The sequence below is a fragment of the Pelobates fuscus genome, chromosome 1, assembly GCF_036172605.1.
Source record: "Pelobates fuscus isolate aPelFus1 chromosome 1, aPelFus1.pri, whole genome shotgun sequence".
Taxonomy (NCBI): Eukaryota; Metazoa; Chordata; class Amphibia; order Anura; family Pelobatidae; genus Pelobates; species Pelobates fuscus.
The window spans coordinates 495246415-495262787 of NC_086317.1; the positions used below are offsets into that span (position 1 = coordinate 495246415).

General features: G+C 45.6%; 2 protein-coding genes across 3 annotated transcripts in view; one reads left to right on the top strand and one right to left on the bottom strand.

The window, feature by feature from the left end:
• Positions 1-952: 952 nt before the first annotated feature.
• Positions 953-6569, top strand: LOC134600502 (uncharacterized). 2 transcript variants are annotated; one of them, XM_063445020.1, is made up of 2 exons: positions 953-1126; positions 5328-6569. In XM_063445020.1, the coding sequence occupies exon 2, from the start codon at positions 5363-5365 to the stop codon at positions 6494-6496; it is 1134 nt and encodes a 377-aa protein (XP_063301090.1). In that variant the 5' UTR covers positions 953-1126; positions 5328-5362; the 3' UTR covers positions 6497-6569. The 2 variants fall into 2 exon arrangements, with proteins under 2 accessions (XP_063301090.1, XP_063301091.1); XM_063445021.1 differs by having other exon boundaries at positions 971-991.
• A 4861-nt stretch (positions 6570-11430) lies between these two features.
• Positions 11431-16373, bottom strand: part of HPX (hemopexin) — a 59524-nt gene continuing 54581 nt past the window's right edge. Inside the window, exon 10 of the mRNA XM_063433352.1 lies at positions 11431-11892. Coding sequence (XP_063289422.1) covers positions 11672-11892 — 221 coding nt within the window. The 3' untranslated portion in view covers positions 11431-11671. The remainder of the gene's footprint in view (positions 11893-16373) is intronic.

Below are 16373 nucleotides of genomic sequence, written 5' to 3' on the forward strand. Positions count from 1 at the left end.
AAGTGTAAAGAAGCCATGAATAAAGTACTTTAAACAAGTCTGGGGACTTGGTCAAAGTACGTCTTAAAGGGGCATTGTCACAATTTTCCCCATGTTCCAAAAATGTGCTTAAAGAGCCAGCACCAGTCCCATAAAAGTCCATAAGCCCCAATATCCTCACAGACTGTTTTTAAAGGGCCATACACACCAGGGTCATAGTCATGAGGAAGGAGGCTGGCAATAAGGCTTCTCCATAATACAGGGAAGCAGGGCAATTTGTCACTTAAAGAGACAGTTACAAAAGGCATTTTGTAACAGAGACCCCACCCCAATCACCATCACAGAGACCTTACCAAAATTACCACCATAGAGACCCTACCCCAATTATCAACATAGACAGCCTACTACAAATATAACATGGGTGGTCTTAGCCCAACTAATGCCATATAGGCCCTAAAATCAAATACCATTATAGAATCCCTACCCTGACTACTACCATAAATACCATACCAAGACTACTGCCATAGATACCCAACCCCAATTACCACCATAGAGACCTTACCAAAATTAGCACCAAAGAGAAATTAAACCTAGGTACCACCATGGCGGTCCTATCCTAAATACCCTTAAAGAGACCCTACTATGGCAACCATTAAGGAGATCCTACCTCAGATACTACTATAGAGACCTTATTTTGGTTAGTAAGGACTACCATTATATTGAATCATTATGGCTCATTCCACACAATGTCAATATGAAGTTCACTGATAAAGTAAAGGCTCCTTACTGAGATTCTGCAATCTCGTTCTCTCAAATATTGACTTAGTAATGTCGCTGTGTCCTTTAGTCACCTGTGTGCTGTAAACTCCCCTTGTCTGGTGGGATGGTGGCCAATCACTATACTATTGTTCATGGTTTGTCACCTGCCTGCAGATAGTGATAAGATAATCATGTACCATCTCTGCCAAGATCATGGGAAGGACTACTAACACAAAACGTAGCACAGACTTAGGTCAGCACAAAGACAGTACAGGACAGACGACAGAGAGCTGTAAAGACAGTACAAACTACAGACAGAGTACAGACGACAGACAGGCAGCATCACTCTTTGCTAAATAAAACACAACACACCGGAGTACAGCAAGTGGTAAGCAAACCATTACCTCAGCATCAGTAAGTGCGTACAGACAGTGTAATGTGTGTGAGGGGCATATTGCGTGTCATCAGTAAGTGCGTACAGACAGTGTAATGTGTGTGCGGGGCATATTGCGTGTCATCAGTAAGTGCGTACAGACAGTGTAATGTGTGTGCGGGGCATATTGCGTGTCAGCAGTAAGTGCGTACAGACAGTGTCATGTGTGTGCGGGGCATATTGCGTGTCAGCAGTAAGTGCGTACAGACAGTGTAATGTGTATGAGTGGCATATTGTCTGTCAGCAGTAAGTGCGTACAGACAGTGTAATGTGTGTGCGGGGCATATTGCGTGTCATCAGTAAGTGCGTACAGACAGTGTAACTTGTTTGAGGGGCATATTGTGTGTCAGCAGTAAGTGCGCGCAGACAGTGTAATGTGTGTGAGGGGCATATTGTCTGTCAGCAGTAAGTGCGTGCAGACAGTGTAATTTGTGTGAGGGGCATATTGTCTGTCAGCAGTAAGTGCGTGCAGACAGTGTAATGTGTGTGAGGGGCATATTCTGTGTCAGCAGTGAGTGCGTACAGACAGTGTAATGTGTGTGAGGGGCATATTGTGTGTCAGCAGTAAATGTTTACAGACAGTGTGAGGGGCATATTGTGTGTCAGCAGTAAATGTTTACAGACAGTGTGAGGGGCATATTGTGTGTCAGCAGTAAATGTTTACAGACAGTGTGAGGGGCATATTGTGTGTCAGCAGTAAATGTTTACAGACAGTGTGAGGGGCATATTGTGTGTCAGCAGTAAATGTTTACAGACAGTGTGAGGGGCATATTGTGTGTCAGCAGTAAATGTTTACAGACAGTGTGAGGGGCATATTGTGTGTCAGCAGTAAATGTTTACAGACAGTGTGAGGGGCATATTGTGTGTCAGCACTAAATGTTTACAGACAGTGTGAGGGGCATATTGTGTGTCAGCAGTAAATGTTTACAGACAGTGTCAGGGGCATATTGTGTGTCAGCAGTAAATGTTTACAGACAGTGTCAGGGGCATATTGTGTGTCAGCAGTAAATGTTTACAGACAGTGTCAGGGGCATATTGTGTGTCAGCAGTAAATGTTTACAGGTAGAAGGTAAGGTTAATATATAGACAGGTAGAAAGTGATGTTACAGACAGGTAGAAAGTGACGTTACAGACAGGTATAAAGTGATGTTAATATATAGACAGGTATAAAGTGATGTTAATATATAGACAGGTAGAAAGTGATGTTAATATATAGACAGGTAAAAGGTGATGTTAATATATAGACAGGTAGAAAGTGATGTTAATATATAGACAGGTAGAAAGTGATGTTACAGACGGTAGAAAGTGATGTTAATATATAGACAGGTAGAAAGTGATGTTAATATATAGACAGGTAGAAAGTGATGTTACAGACAGGTAGAAAGTGATGTTAATATATAGACAGGTAGAAAGTGATGTTAATATATAGACAGGTAGAAAGTGATGTTACAGACAGGTAGAAAGTGATGTTAATATATAGACAGGTAGAAAGTGATGTTACAGACAGGTAGAAAGTGATGTTAATATATAGACAGGTAGAAGGTGATGTTAATATATAGACAGGTAGAAGGTGACGTTACAGACAGGTAGAAAGTGATGTTAATATATAGACAGGTAGAAAGTGATGTTAATATATAGACAGGTAGAAAGTGATGTTACAGACAGGTAGAAAGTGATGTTAATATATAGACAGGTAGAAAGTGATGTTACAGACAGGTAGAAAGTGATGTTAATATATAGACAGGTAGAAGGTGATGTTAATATATAGACAGGTAGAAGGTGACGTTACAGACAGGTAGAAAGTGATGTTAATATATAGACAGGTAGAAGGTGACGTTACAGACAGGTAGAAAGTGATGTTAATATATAGACAGGTAGAAAGTGATGTTACAGACAGGTAGAAAGTGATGTTAATATATAGACAGGTAGAAAGTGATGTTACAGACAGGTAGAAAGTGATGTTAATATATAGACAGGTAGAAGGTGACGTTACAGACAGGTAGAAAGTGATGTTAATATATAGACAGGTAGAAAGTGATGTTACAGACAGGTAGAAAGTGATGTTAATATATAGACAGGTAGAAGGTGATGTTATTATATAGACAGGTAGAAGGTGATGTTGATATAGACAGGTAGAAGATAATGTTGGTATATAGACAGGTAGAAAGTGATGTTACAGACAGGTAGAAAGTGATGTTAATATATAGACAGGTAGAAAGTGATGTTACAGACAGGTAGAAAGTGATGTTAATATATAGACAGGTAGAAAGTGATGTTACAGACAGGTAGAAAGTGATGTTAATATATAGACAGGTAGAAGGTGACGTTACAGACAGGTAGAAAGTGATGTTAATATATAGACAGGTAGAAAGTGATGTTACAGACAGGTAGAAAGTGATGTTAATATATAGACAGGTAGAAGGTGATGTTAATATATAGACAGGTAGAAGGTGATGTTGGTATATAGACAGGTAGAAAGTGATGTTAATATATAGACAGGTAGAAGGTGATGTTAATATATAGACAGGTAGAAAGTGATGTTACTATATAGACAGGTAGAAGATAATGTTGGTATATAGACAGGTAGAAAGTGATGTTAATATATAGACAGGTAGAAAGTGATGTTAATATATAGACAGGTATAAAGTGATGTTAATATATAGACAGGTATAAAGTGATGTTAATATATAGACAGGTAGAAGGAGATGTTAATATATAGACAGGTAGAAAGTGATGTTAATATATAGACAGGTAGAAAGTGATTTAAATATATAGACAGGTAGAAGGTAATGTTGGTATATAGACAGGTAGAAGGAGATGTTAATATATAGACAGGTAGAAAGTGATGTTGGTATATAGACAGGTAGAAAGTGATGTTGGTATATAGACAGGTAGAAGGTAATGTTGGTATATAGACAGGTAGAAAGTGATGTTAATATATAGACAGGTAGAAAGTGATGTTAATATATAGACAGGTAGAAAGTGATGTTAATATATAGACAGGTAGAAAGTGATGTTGGTATATAGACAGGTAGAAGGTGATGTTGGTATATAGACAGGTAGAAAGTGATGTTAATATATAGACAGGTAGAAGGTGATGTTAATATATAGACAGGTAGAAAGTGATGTTAATATATAGACAGGTATAAAGTGATGTTAATATATAGACAGGTAGAAGGAGATGTTAATATATAGACAGGTAGAAGGTGATGTTAATATATAGACAGGTAGAAGGTAATGTTGGTATATAGACAGGTAGAAGGAGATGTTAATATATAGACAGGTAGAAAGTGATGTTGGTATATAGACAGGTAGAAAGTGATGTTGGTATATAGACAGGTAGAAGGTAATGTTGGTATATAGACAGGTAGAAAGTGATGTTAATATATAGACAGGTAGAAAGTGATGTTAATATATAGACAGGTAGAAAGTGATGTTAATATATAGACAGGTAGAAAGTGATGTTGGTATATAGACAGGTAGAAGGTGATGTTGGTATATAGACAGGTAGAAAGTGATGTTAATATATAGACAGGTAGAAGGTGATGTTAATATATAGACAGGTAGAAAGTGATGTTAATATATAGACAGGTATAAAGTGATGTTAATATATAGACAGGTAGAAGGAGATGTTAATATATAGACAGGTAGAAAGTGATGTTAATATATAGACAGGTATAAAGTGATGTTAATATATAGACAGGTAGAAGGTGATGTTAATATATAGACAGGTAGAAAGTGATGTTAATATATAGACAGGTAGAAAGTGATGTTAATATATAGACAGGTAGAAAGTGATGTTAATATATAGACAGGTAGAAAGTGATGTTAATATATAGACAGATAGAAAGTGATGTTAATATATAGACAGGTAGACAGTGATGTTAATATATAGACAGGTAGAAGGTGATGTTAATATATAGACAGGTAGAAGGTGATGTTAATATATAGACAGGTAGAAAGTGATGTTAATATATAGACAGGTAGACAGTGATGTTAATATATAGACAGGTAGAAGGAGATGTTAATATATAGACAGGTAGGGGAATTGAAGAATTCTCATGACAAAATGTGAAAATTAATCAAAGCCATGTTTCCATTCCCTCTTTATGTTTTATTACTATTTTTTCTTTTATTTTCCAATGTTTACTGGCAGAATCACGAGCCTGAGACTGACGACTGAGATTTGGAATGATCATGGCTCAGTTTGGTAAAGCTTGGGAATCAGTGAGCTATGTCCAGTCACTAAACTCTGTTGTGCTAGGAATAGTGGCTCAGATTAATGGCTCAGCTACAGCTGAAGAATTAGAGATTGTGAAGAAAACCCTGGAGTCTATTGACAAGGAGTTGGCAGCAGGAAAGGGATTGATGAGAGACACTGATGTCACAAGATGTGAAGATGATATGACCGTGGTCTACCAGCAGTTGAGTGCTGTGATTCGAGCGGAGAAGTCTTACTCCGAGAAGGAGAAGGAGGTTTTCCTGCAGTATGTACAAGATTACAAGATTGAAAGACAGGTGAATGCGCTCTATAATCGTCTGCTTGGAATCTCTGTTCTGGCAGATCAGGCCACTCTCCTTCAGCAAGTTATTCAAGATCACCACCCACGCCGGTGGGAAATGATAGCATTCTGCCAAAAGATTAATTTTGTTCTCAGCACAGGCTTGCTGTGTCTTTTTGTACATGGTTCTTTAACTGGCAGAGACACTCGATTGATGATGGGCAGATGGACAGACAAGATGACAGCTCTTTATCGGAGAATGGAGGAAACATCAAAAGATTGTGCATCATATTTTAAGGAACAGGCCCGAGAAGATGTGGAAAAGTTTTTGCCAGCCCATGAGTCCCTCACAGACCAGGAGAAAGCAGTAGCTATTTTCAAGATGATTGAGAAGAACTATGACTGGCTGCGCTGGGCAGTGATGGTGTCCCATCCTTCGGAGGACAAACCTGAGGAGGTCCTAGTAAATGGCAGTTACATTTCAGTAAGGGGAGAGTGTGGAACCCAAGTCGTCCTTTGCTACAGTGAGAACCCAGTGTCCTTAGACAAAGGAAAAACACATCAGTTGATTGGAGATCTAGAATGGAAAATCCCAAATCCACCTCCGGATGTCTATGCCAACATTGAGGCCGATCCAGGTTTTGCCAAGCGCTACCTGGCCCAACGTATGCTTCAGAAGCTGTCTAAAGGTTTAGGCAAAGGGATAACCATTCACACTGTGCCTGGGAAGCTGGAAATGAGTGGGAACTTCCCCCCAGCTTCTTTTGTCTTATATGAATACAAGCACCGCATGGCATATGGCACAGTCTGTATCTTTGGGTAAAAAAAAATAGAAATTTAATCTTTTGTTTTTTGCTTTTCAGTATGTTTCAAATAAAATATTAATTACACCCCTATATGTATTGTATACTTTATTCATCCCTTCAAATTTGTATGGTAGAAATGGACTGGGTTCATAACTTATAGTGGTGATAGTGAATAATAGTGGCATCAGAAATGGGCCTCCCGTCCCTGTTTCACTGAATTTTTTTCTGTACTAGTAACTCTGTTTTACTGGGATTGCTCTGTGTCCTCCTTATATAAGGATAAATTAATCTCTGCTTCTGTATTACCATGTCCACGGAAAGCCACATAGCATATACAGCGATATTCATTGGAGATTCATTTGCCTGTCCTAGATTGTCATGCCACAATCAAAAAAATTTTTTTGCCGTAATGCGCTAACAAGATTGGAAAATACATCAAGGAGTAATTAAAAATGTGTCTACGCTATGTTATAAATCCGGACAATACTTCAAAATGGTTTAAATTCTAATAAGGTATTTCACATTCAATACACAAAAAGGTAAAGAAATTAATCAAATATATAGAATAGTATTGTGACTGACCGCCTAGCACCCGAACGGGGTGCCTCCGCCAATCACTGCTTCCTAGTACCTCCGAGTACTTTCAAACACTCCACCAGACACCATCAGCACTGTAGACCACTAGCCACTGCAGCTTTCCTCCACTTTCCTCCACCCACCCTGGACCCAAGTCAGGGATCCAGCTTTCAGTGGGTAGACCTCTCCTACTCCAGAGAGTATAGCAGGATAGCTCTTGCAAGAGCTAGTGATATAGCTGGTATAGCTGTTCCCTACAATCACAAGACAAGGTTCTGTGTTTAGGGTAAAGTTGAACTGTTTAATGGCAGCCACAACTGGCCTTATATGCAAGACCCCATGCAAGGAGTTTTCCATAACATATTCCAGGGGCATTCCCCATTGGACCTGAGAGGGGACTGTGACAAAGTACACACTGTAATTACATTGGCTCTCAGGTCCAGGACACTACCACACAAAACAGGATAATCCCTTCCCTATGCCTGAGAGATAATTGAGTCAGGAACTGTACTAAGCTCAATGATCTCCAGGCACAGAAAACATATAGAAACATAGAATGTGACTGCAGATTTAGAATCACCCAGATCGGTTCAGGGGTTCAGGATTTCCATGGAAGTCATAATTTTGACCGACTGTGCACACGGTCCTATGCCCAAAACAGCTCCAGTCTAAATAAATTGGGTTTCTCTTTTGATATTGTTTAACTTACTACACGATAGATTGCATTTAATGGTTTCCCCTTTTATGTGTATGGAATACAATATTGGAGTGTTACATTTTGTCCAGTCTATGATCCTTGTTTGCAGATAGCATGGTCCTCTAGCAGTGGCATACATACCGGGGTCGCCCTGCGTCCCGGTATGTACCCACTGTGGCCAGCCTCTTCTCCTGGGGGGCCCAGGGGCTGGCCACCTCAGGGCCCCCCCACCCCCCGAGGTTGGCCCTGGTGTCTTCCGGCTCCTGCATCAGTGCGGTGCGTGCAAGGGAGCTGAAGAGGAAGCACACAGGGGAGAATGCTCCCTCGAGCGCCCATCCGCCAGCCAGCCTGCCTGCACGCCGGGTGACACCACTGGACCCCAGGGAATCCCCTCAGCACTCCCAAAAGTAGGGAGGCTGGGGGGATTAAATTAAAAAAAATGTGTGTTAGTGTGTGTTAGTGTTAGAGTGTGTCTGTGTTAGAGTGTGTGTTAGTGTGTTACTGTGTGTGTCTGTTAGTGATTCTTTTTGGTGTCTGTTAGTGAGTGTGTGTTTTGTAAGTGAGTGTGTATGTATGTCTGTCACTGAGTGTGTGTCTGTCAGTAAATGTGTGTGTCTGTTAGCTAGTGTGTATGCGTCTGTTTGTGAGAGTGTGTGTGTGTGTGTGTGTGTGTCTGTTAGCTAGTGTGTATGCATCTGTTCGTGAGAGAGTGTGTGTGTGTGTCTTCAGCACTTACCTTTCTCCAGCACCGGACTCCCTTGGCGCTGGGGATCTCTCCGCCCCAATCCACCTCTCATTACTCAATGCTTTCCTATGGAAGTTCAGTTGATTTTCACAGTGAGAATCGAGGCAGCTCCTCTAGTGGCTGTCAATGAGACAGCCACTAGAGGCTGGATTAACCCTTAGTGAAACATAGCAGTTTCTCAGACCCAGACAACTTCATTGAGCTGATGTGATCTGGGTGTCTGTAGTGGTCCTTTAAGTGTATGTGTATCTGCATGCACTGGCGTACATACCGCGGTCGCAGCCCTGCGACCAGGTGCCCGCCGCCATGTGTTGCGGCCCCGGCCCACGCAGAGTAAGCACGGAGGCGGGGGGGCGACATATCAGTTTTCGCAATGGGGCCCCATGGGTTGTGTGTACGCCACTGTCCTCTAGGGTAAACAACAGGCACAGTCCTTTTATTCTCACATAATCCAGGCACTTTATTGGTAAGTCCACACAGGAGAAAGCAACACAACTAAAGAAAACCTAATAAATGTAAACAAAAACCTAGCTCGTCTGAGCACTGACTAACTTTTAATATCCCTCTCTATCAGGGTTAAACTAACAAAACATATCGTTGGGTTGCACCAACCGTATAAGATAGCAACACTCTGCTCTCCTTTCTGCACTCCAGTGCTCTCAGCTAGCCTGCTGCTTCCAACCTCTCCGAGATAGAACCAAAAAATCCCCCTTTACCTGCCTAGCAGGGAGGGGTTTATTCCCACTGCTACAGCTGATCATCTGCAGCTGAGCAATGGGTTGGAGACAGTTCCAAAAACTCTGGCCTGGACCTTATTTCTCCCAGTTGTGTATAAACTAAGGAGTGGAGCACAAGCCCGCCCTACTCTCCGAATGCACCACACATACAACACATACTCCCCCTGGGGCTAAATATCATATGCCTCTCTGAGGAAATTAGCAGTGATATAAACATCCTCACATAGAACACCATTTACTCTATCACCAGACATAGAGCTTGACATCCACATTGTTCATTGTGTATTTTTTTTTACCATTGCATGTTTTTGTGTCCACTTGTTTCTGTCTTGAATACAAACATTTGGAGATAAAAGGATTATTTGGGAAGAGTTTGGGTATCATAAAGAGTGTAGTTTGCACAATAAAAAGGGCAAGCACTATACAATGGTGTTTATTTACTGTGAGGAGACCAATCTCGCCACATTGCATTGGAGAAGCCTGGTTGCTCGCCTGCTGCCTTTGGACTATGGACCAGACCTTATGTGAATGTGTTAACCCAGATAGCTATGCCACGGAGCCCATTCGTGTAGTTAAAGACTTCGGCTCCATGGCAATTGAACTGTGTGAATAGGATCTGAGCGCTATTCGGTAGTTTTGTGCGCTCAGATCCCAGCTATCTGGGGATATGTGAAATGTCTGTGTGTTATGTGTAAAAGGTGACTTTATGTATTTTAAAGTGTTTTACTGTGTTTGTGTCCCCATGTGCATAATGGAGTCTGGTCTCTGTCCTGGGAGGTAATTGGATTACTTCTCCATTATCTCCAGGATAGAAGACTCTGAAACCAGTTTGAGCCAGATAGCCATGTGCCATCCAGGGCCCAAAAGATACTTTACTAACTTTTGAACCCCTGGTCTGATTCATGCCATTTTTTAATATGTTGTTCCCCTGAATGGATTGATTGTGAATATGTAATTGTTTATGTAAATGTGATGTATGGTTTTAGAGTTATGATAGTTGGGTAAAAAGTATGTTTTAACTGTATGTGTAATTGCGTTTCCTCTCAGGAAAAGGGGAGGGAATATGTGGGATGTAACTGTGATGTGATTGGTTGTTTTATACCTCCCTGTGGCCGGTCCTGTATTTGCAAAGACTGTAAGAAAAACCAGGCTGGGTGTGCCAGCACCTCAGACCACTGCTTTACCCTCAACACGGAGCCTTGTCTCGTTCTTGGGGGGATTCACTGTATGCTGATAGAGACTGATTGCCAGGAGTGTAAGCCGCTTGGGAGCTTTTCCTGTTCGTCTGCTAGCAGCTATTCGTGAGGTTCCAATTCGGGAGTTTGGAGTGCTACCTTATTCCCTTGTATGCAGTTCGGGAGTTTGGTGCATTCACTTATATCCAATTCGTGAGTTTTGGTGTTCTGCAGTAGCTGTGCCTGTCTCAGAAAGAGGATTATCGCCTAAACGGATTTTAACCCCTTGTCTGCTGAAACGGTCTGTAACATTTACCTTATCATTTATTACAACCACTTACCATTTGGGTTTAGCAGCATATCAATAAAAGGGAGAAAAAAATGGACACTTACAGTGTAGTATTTAATACAAATAACTAAATAATTTATAAACAAAGACAGGCACTCACAAAAGAACTGCACAATGTGAATTGTGCTAAAATAGCTTTTTTCGTAAACCACTTACCACTTATCTCCAGACAGTCCCCATTCCACAAGGTCCAGGGTATCTCCAATTCATCTGTGTGAGATGGGTCCTGGCTTTCTTTTTAGCCAAATTTCAGGAGTCACCAGAAATGGACTGGGTTCATAACTTATACTGGTGATAGTGAATAATAGCAACAACTGGCATCAGTAATGGGCCTCCCGTCCCTGTTTCACTGACGTTTTTTCTGTAAATGTTCAACATGTCTGACATACACAGGTGACTCTTACATTATTTAGGCAACTACATTGTCTATGCAATTGCACTAAGTTTTGTGCCAGAGACACATCCTTCATGTAGATTCACATTAGTATTTTGAATTGGAAGAGGCAGTTCAGTCTATTTATAATTGTATTATTTACTGCGCACACCGTTTATACACTTTATCAAGATAAATTTAGAAGAACCGATATCAGGTGTAAAGCGTCAGGGAGAGAATGTCTTCCACAGCCATAATGTTTGTGTTTTACCACTACCACCATAAACACTACAACAAGATCAGGATTTCCATTCCATGTTTATTAGTAGATCAATTCGGTAAAGATTGAAGGATACAGTGTTAATGAATTACAAAATGAGAGCAAGTGAACGATAACGTAAATAAATCCAGAATGACCACAACAACCTTAGAACATATCTCACTATAATACAAATTAGCAAATAATTTTAGGACAGAATGACACATCCTCATCATTACTGGAACAATCATAGAAAGTCCCTCTCCATACACAATCTGCTTCTAACAGTCAAAAAACTGAGTGGTGACGATGCCAACTTTGGGGAGTTCTGTAGCAGCTTCCAGTTCTGCCACATCCTTGTACCAGTAATAGTGAGGGCCCTGGAAAAGGTAGATCCCATGTTCATTGCACATGGCACTGTCCACCTGACTTATAGCAATGGTCTTATTGTCTCTGGCAACTCGGGGGCTCTGCACGAGGTCCACCATGGTCAAAGTGTTACCTGTGTAGACAAAAATATGATTTACAGGGGTCCGTGCTAGGCTGGGACTCTCAGAAATGCCACACATCCATGTTTGCGCCATCAGAATGCCAATGACAGTGGATGCTCGATACTCAATGCCTTTTACTTGATGCATTTGGCGCCTCACATCCTTTTCTTGACTCGGAAATGGTTTCCAGGATCTACTTTGGATGCGGATAGTCACATCTTTATGTGTCATTTGATGCACTAGACCGAAGCCTATTTAAAGCCTAGTCCTATATTGATGATCCTTGCCTGGTATATGCAGTGCTTGGGATGTTTTGGATTATTGTTGCTGTTATACTGTTTGCCTGACCATGATTGTTTTTGACCTAGTTTGCTGCTTGCCCTAACTTTGGCTAGTCTGACATACCCATCCTCTGGAATCCCGTCTGTTTGTGTTTTTATTCAGATTGCGGTATCTTTGTTAAACCCAATCACTCTAAAGCAGTGGTTCTCAACCTTGTCCTCAAGGACCCCCTACCAGTCCAGGGTTTAGGGATTACCTGGGTGAATCCCTAAACCCTGGACTGGTAGGGGGTCCTGAGGACTGGGTTGAGAACCACTGCTCTAAAGTCTAATAATACTTTGTTCTATTCCTTGTCTACATCTGCAGTCAGGAATCCTAAAACCTGGTTATCGAGGGACGTACAAAAACAGACAACACACAAACAGACAAAGGATACAGGTAGCTCCAAAATAAATACAATATTGTGGTAAGTAATCAAAAAAAGGTACCAAGTAAAAGATACAAATGTCCTTTTGAGGTTTTAAAAGTCTTCAAATGTTGATTGGTACCTTTTTTTGAATACTTACCACAATATTGTATTTATTTTGGCCCTGTATCCTTTGTTCTACTTGTTCGATCAATCCTTGAAGGTTTTGAGGGTTACCTTCTTATTCAGGTGTGCAGCCCCCTTGTGATCAGTTATTGTAGCGCTGTTCCACCCTTGCTTATTTGTTCTACACAAACAGACAACACACACTTTTTTCAATAGAGAAATATACTCTTATACAGCACAAGGCATTCATTATAATGTAGCCCCATGTAGCCAAAAGCACAGCTTAAGCGGAACAGGGCCTTGACAGGGGTTAGGAGGCGGGCCCAGGAGGAACAGACAGGACAGGTGGGTTATGGGATATGTGGGTTTGGCTATTTAAGGGAGGAGCCATTTTGTGAGGTTCACTTCTAATTTCCTACCCGGTTTAGTTTGTGTGCATCCCGGTGCTCTCTATACTTTCTGGGTAGGGTTTCTCTCTTTGTCTCCTCTGCAGGGCCATGGATATCGTGGAGAAGCTTCTGGAGGGGATCAGGACAGCGGCGCGGCAACAAGGAGCGGATTGGGTGCAGGCCCAGCTGGGCCCGGTCCTTGCTGCGGCGGCAGGACAGGAGGCCGGAGACTCGCGCCCGGCGAGGGCCAGGAGGCCCCCGAGGCGTTTGAGCCCGGGAGGAGAACCGGAGGTCGGTGGCACGGGAGTGCAGGAGGCAGCCAGTGGAAGTCGCAGCAGGCCCAGGAGCTGCCTGGTCGAGGCTCTGCCTCCCAGTGTGCGGCCGGGGCTTCGGCGTGGTGAGTCGAGACGGGCGGCTGCCCTGGACATCGCTGCACCACCCCCTAACACGGATGGGGCCGTGCGCGGAGCAGGATCCAAAATGGCGGCCGGACGGCCTGGTGCGGGGCCTGGCGGGGCGGGGTCTCGGCCCAGGAGGGCACCCCCATCGGTCTTGGCAGTGGACTGCAGCACGCGGACTGGGACGGCCCACGACGGGCCCAACGTACAGCAGGCAAGTGCAGGTGCCCCTTCCGGGGGTCCCCTTGGCGTGGTGGGCAGGCGGGGAGTGAGGCCCGATTCCAGGGAGCGGGCAGACGGGGGGGCGGGTAGGCGAGCGGCCCAAGGGGAGCAGGGGTCGGGCGGAGGGCCCCTGGGGGGGGTGCGGGATGCCGCAAAGGGGTCTCGCGGAGTGCAGACTGGGCGGGCTTCCGTGGGGGTGGGTGGGGGGTCCCTCGGTAGTTCGCTTGCGGGGCGGAAGGTAGTGCCTGCGGGTTCGGTGGTTGTTAGGAGGGTGGTAGAGGGTAAGGGGAAAGGAAAGGCTCCGAGGTCCGGTCGGTCGGGGATAGCTGTCTCGGGGAGCGGGGTGTCACCGTCCGCGTCCGTGGAGGGCCCCGGGGGAGGTGTCCCTGGTCTGGGTTCCGTAGGAGCAGGGGTGGGTCGGGCTGCAGCGGGGTTGGGGCGCGGGGCGGGAAGCGGGGAGGGCGGGTCTAGTTCGGAGTCGGGTAGTGCTAGCCCCTCGCCGGTTAGGGCCCCCAGGACACGCAGACGGAGGCCCCGGCGCAGGCGCGCAACGTCAGGGAGTTCGGCAGGGTCCGGGTCCCCCAGGTTGCATCGACGGGGGTTGGCATCCAAAGGCGACGGTAGGAGTCGTAGTCCACGTGGCAGGGCTCTCAGGGCCTTTGGGGCGCGACGGCGGGAGGATACCCGGCGGGAGGCTTTGGCGGTTGGCAGGCGCTCCCCGGTTCGGGGCGGGAAGGTGGTGGGGGAACAGTACGCCTTGCCCAGGACTTCTTCTCCTCTTTCCAGGTCCCGGAGTCGCTCCTCATCTGAGTTTTCCAGGCACCGGGTGGGATCCCTGGTTGGCGGGTCATCGGCGGATGGCGTTCATCCTGGACGGGCAGTGACGGACTGCGCAGCCCCGGGTATCATCGGATCCAGGGGCTTGGCCGGTGAGTCTACTGAATCGCTACAGTCCAGTGCACTAGTACAAACACTGCAGTCACTACTCCACTCACTGGGGGCGGGGGGTGGCACACAGGGTAGCGTAGGGCAGGTGTGGACGCAGGGGGGAGGTGAGTCGGGGTCCGGTCTAGGGACCCCGGCGGCAGTTGCGGGCGGGGAAGCGGTGTCGGCTTCCAGCGCGGGTGAGGCGGGAAGCGAACGGGCGGAGTTGACGGGTGGGGTGACGGAAGCGGCGAGGCAGCATGCGTATGTGTCCTTCGCGGGCCCGCTGGGGGTGCACCTCAAGCAGGAGGTGAAAGATAAAATCTGGAAGGGGGAATTTTGCGAGATCTTCTCGCTTCTTCCCTTGGAGGACTTTCTTGACCTCAAGGAGGAGGACAAGAAGGACGAAAAGAAAGAGGAGGAGGAGAAACGGCGGAGGTATCGCAAGATACCGAAGTCTTTTGGTAACTGGCTAAGGGCATTCTGTATCCTGGCCAGCGTAATCGGGGAAAAATCGCCGGGCTCCTGCTCGTCCCTGTTTTGCTACTTGGACGGCATATGGGAGGCATACCGCACCTATGGCGGATTGGCATGGTGGCGGTATGATGAGCAGTTCCGGCAGCGGCTGGCGGCGAATCCGGGCATGCGGTGGGACCAGATGGACCTGCCTCTCTGGATGAAGCTCATGATGGCGCAGAAGGCGCAGCCCTTTCAGCACGCGGCTGGCGCTAAGGGTCAGTCCTCCTCGTCGGCCGCCTCGCAGAAGGGCTTATGCTGGCTCTTTAATGAGGGCCAGTGCAAGTGGGGCGCAGCCTGCCGCTTCAAGCACGAGTGCTCGGGCTGCGGTGGGGCTCATGGGCTCCAACGTTGTTTCAAGAAGGGAAAGTCCGGGGGGACGGGAGCCTCTGCCGCGGTTGGCGGCGGAGGGTCTCCCACTACCTCGGGGGCTAACCCCAGTGAAACTAGACGCGATGGAGCCCTGGCTAAACCGCTACGGTAACAGGGCAGACGCGGAGCTGCTTAGGGCGGGGTTTGGGCAAGGGTTTGTCATTCCTTTTCGGGAGAGGGGTGGCACTGCGTGCCCTCATAATCTCAAGTCAGTGGTGGAGTTTCCAGAGGTGGTTCGGGAGAAGCTGGACAAGGAGGTGCGGTTGGGTAGGATGGCGGGGCCCTCCGCCGCTGGAGGGCCTTCGGGTCTCTCCCCTCGGAGTGGTCCCCAAGAAAGAAACAGGGAAGTTTCGGCTCATTCACCATCTTTCCTATCCTAAAGGGGAGTCGGTGAACGACGACATTGACAGGGACCTATGCTCGGTCTCTTACGCATCATTTGACCAGGCGGTCGAGCTGGTGAAGAGAGCCGGGCGTGGTGCGTTGATGGCCAAGGTGGATATCGAGGCTGCTTTTAGGTTGCTTCCGGTGCACCCGGCGTGTCACCACCTGTTAGGGTGCTTCTTTGAGGGGGGCTACTTTGTGGATTTGTGCCTTCCCATGGGGTGTTCCATTTCGTGCTCTTACTTTGAGAAGTTTAGTTCATTTCTCGAGTGGGTGGTGCGGACGGAAGCGGGAGATAAAGCGGTGGTGCACTATCTGGATGATTTCCTGTGTGTGGGGCCGGCCGGATCTCCCGCGTGCCAGCACTTGTTAGGTACTATTCAATGGGTGGCGGGCTGCTTTGGGGTGCCGCTGGCGGCAGATAAAACTGAGGGCCCGACTGAGTGCCTTAGTTTCCTGGGTCTGGAGATAGA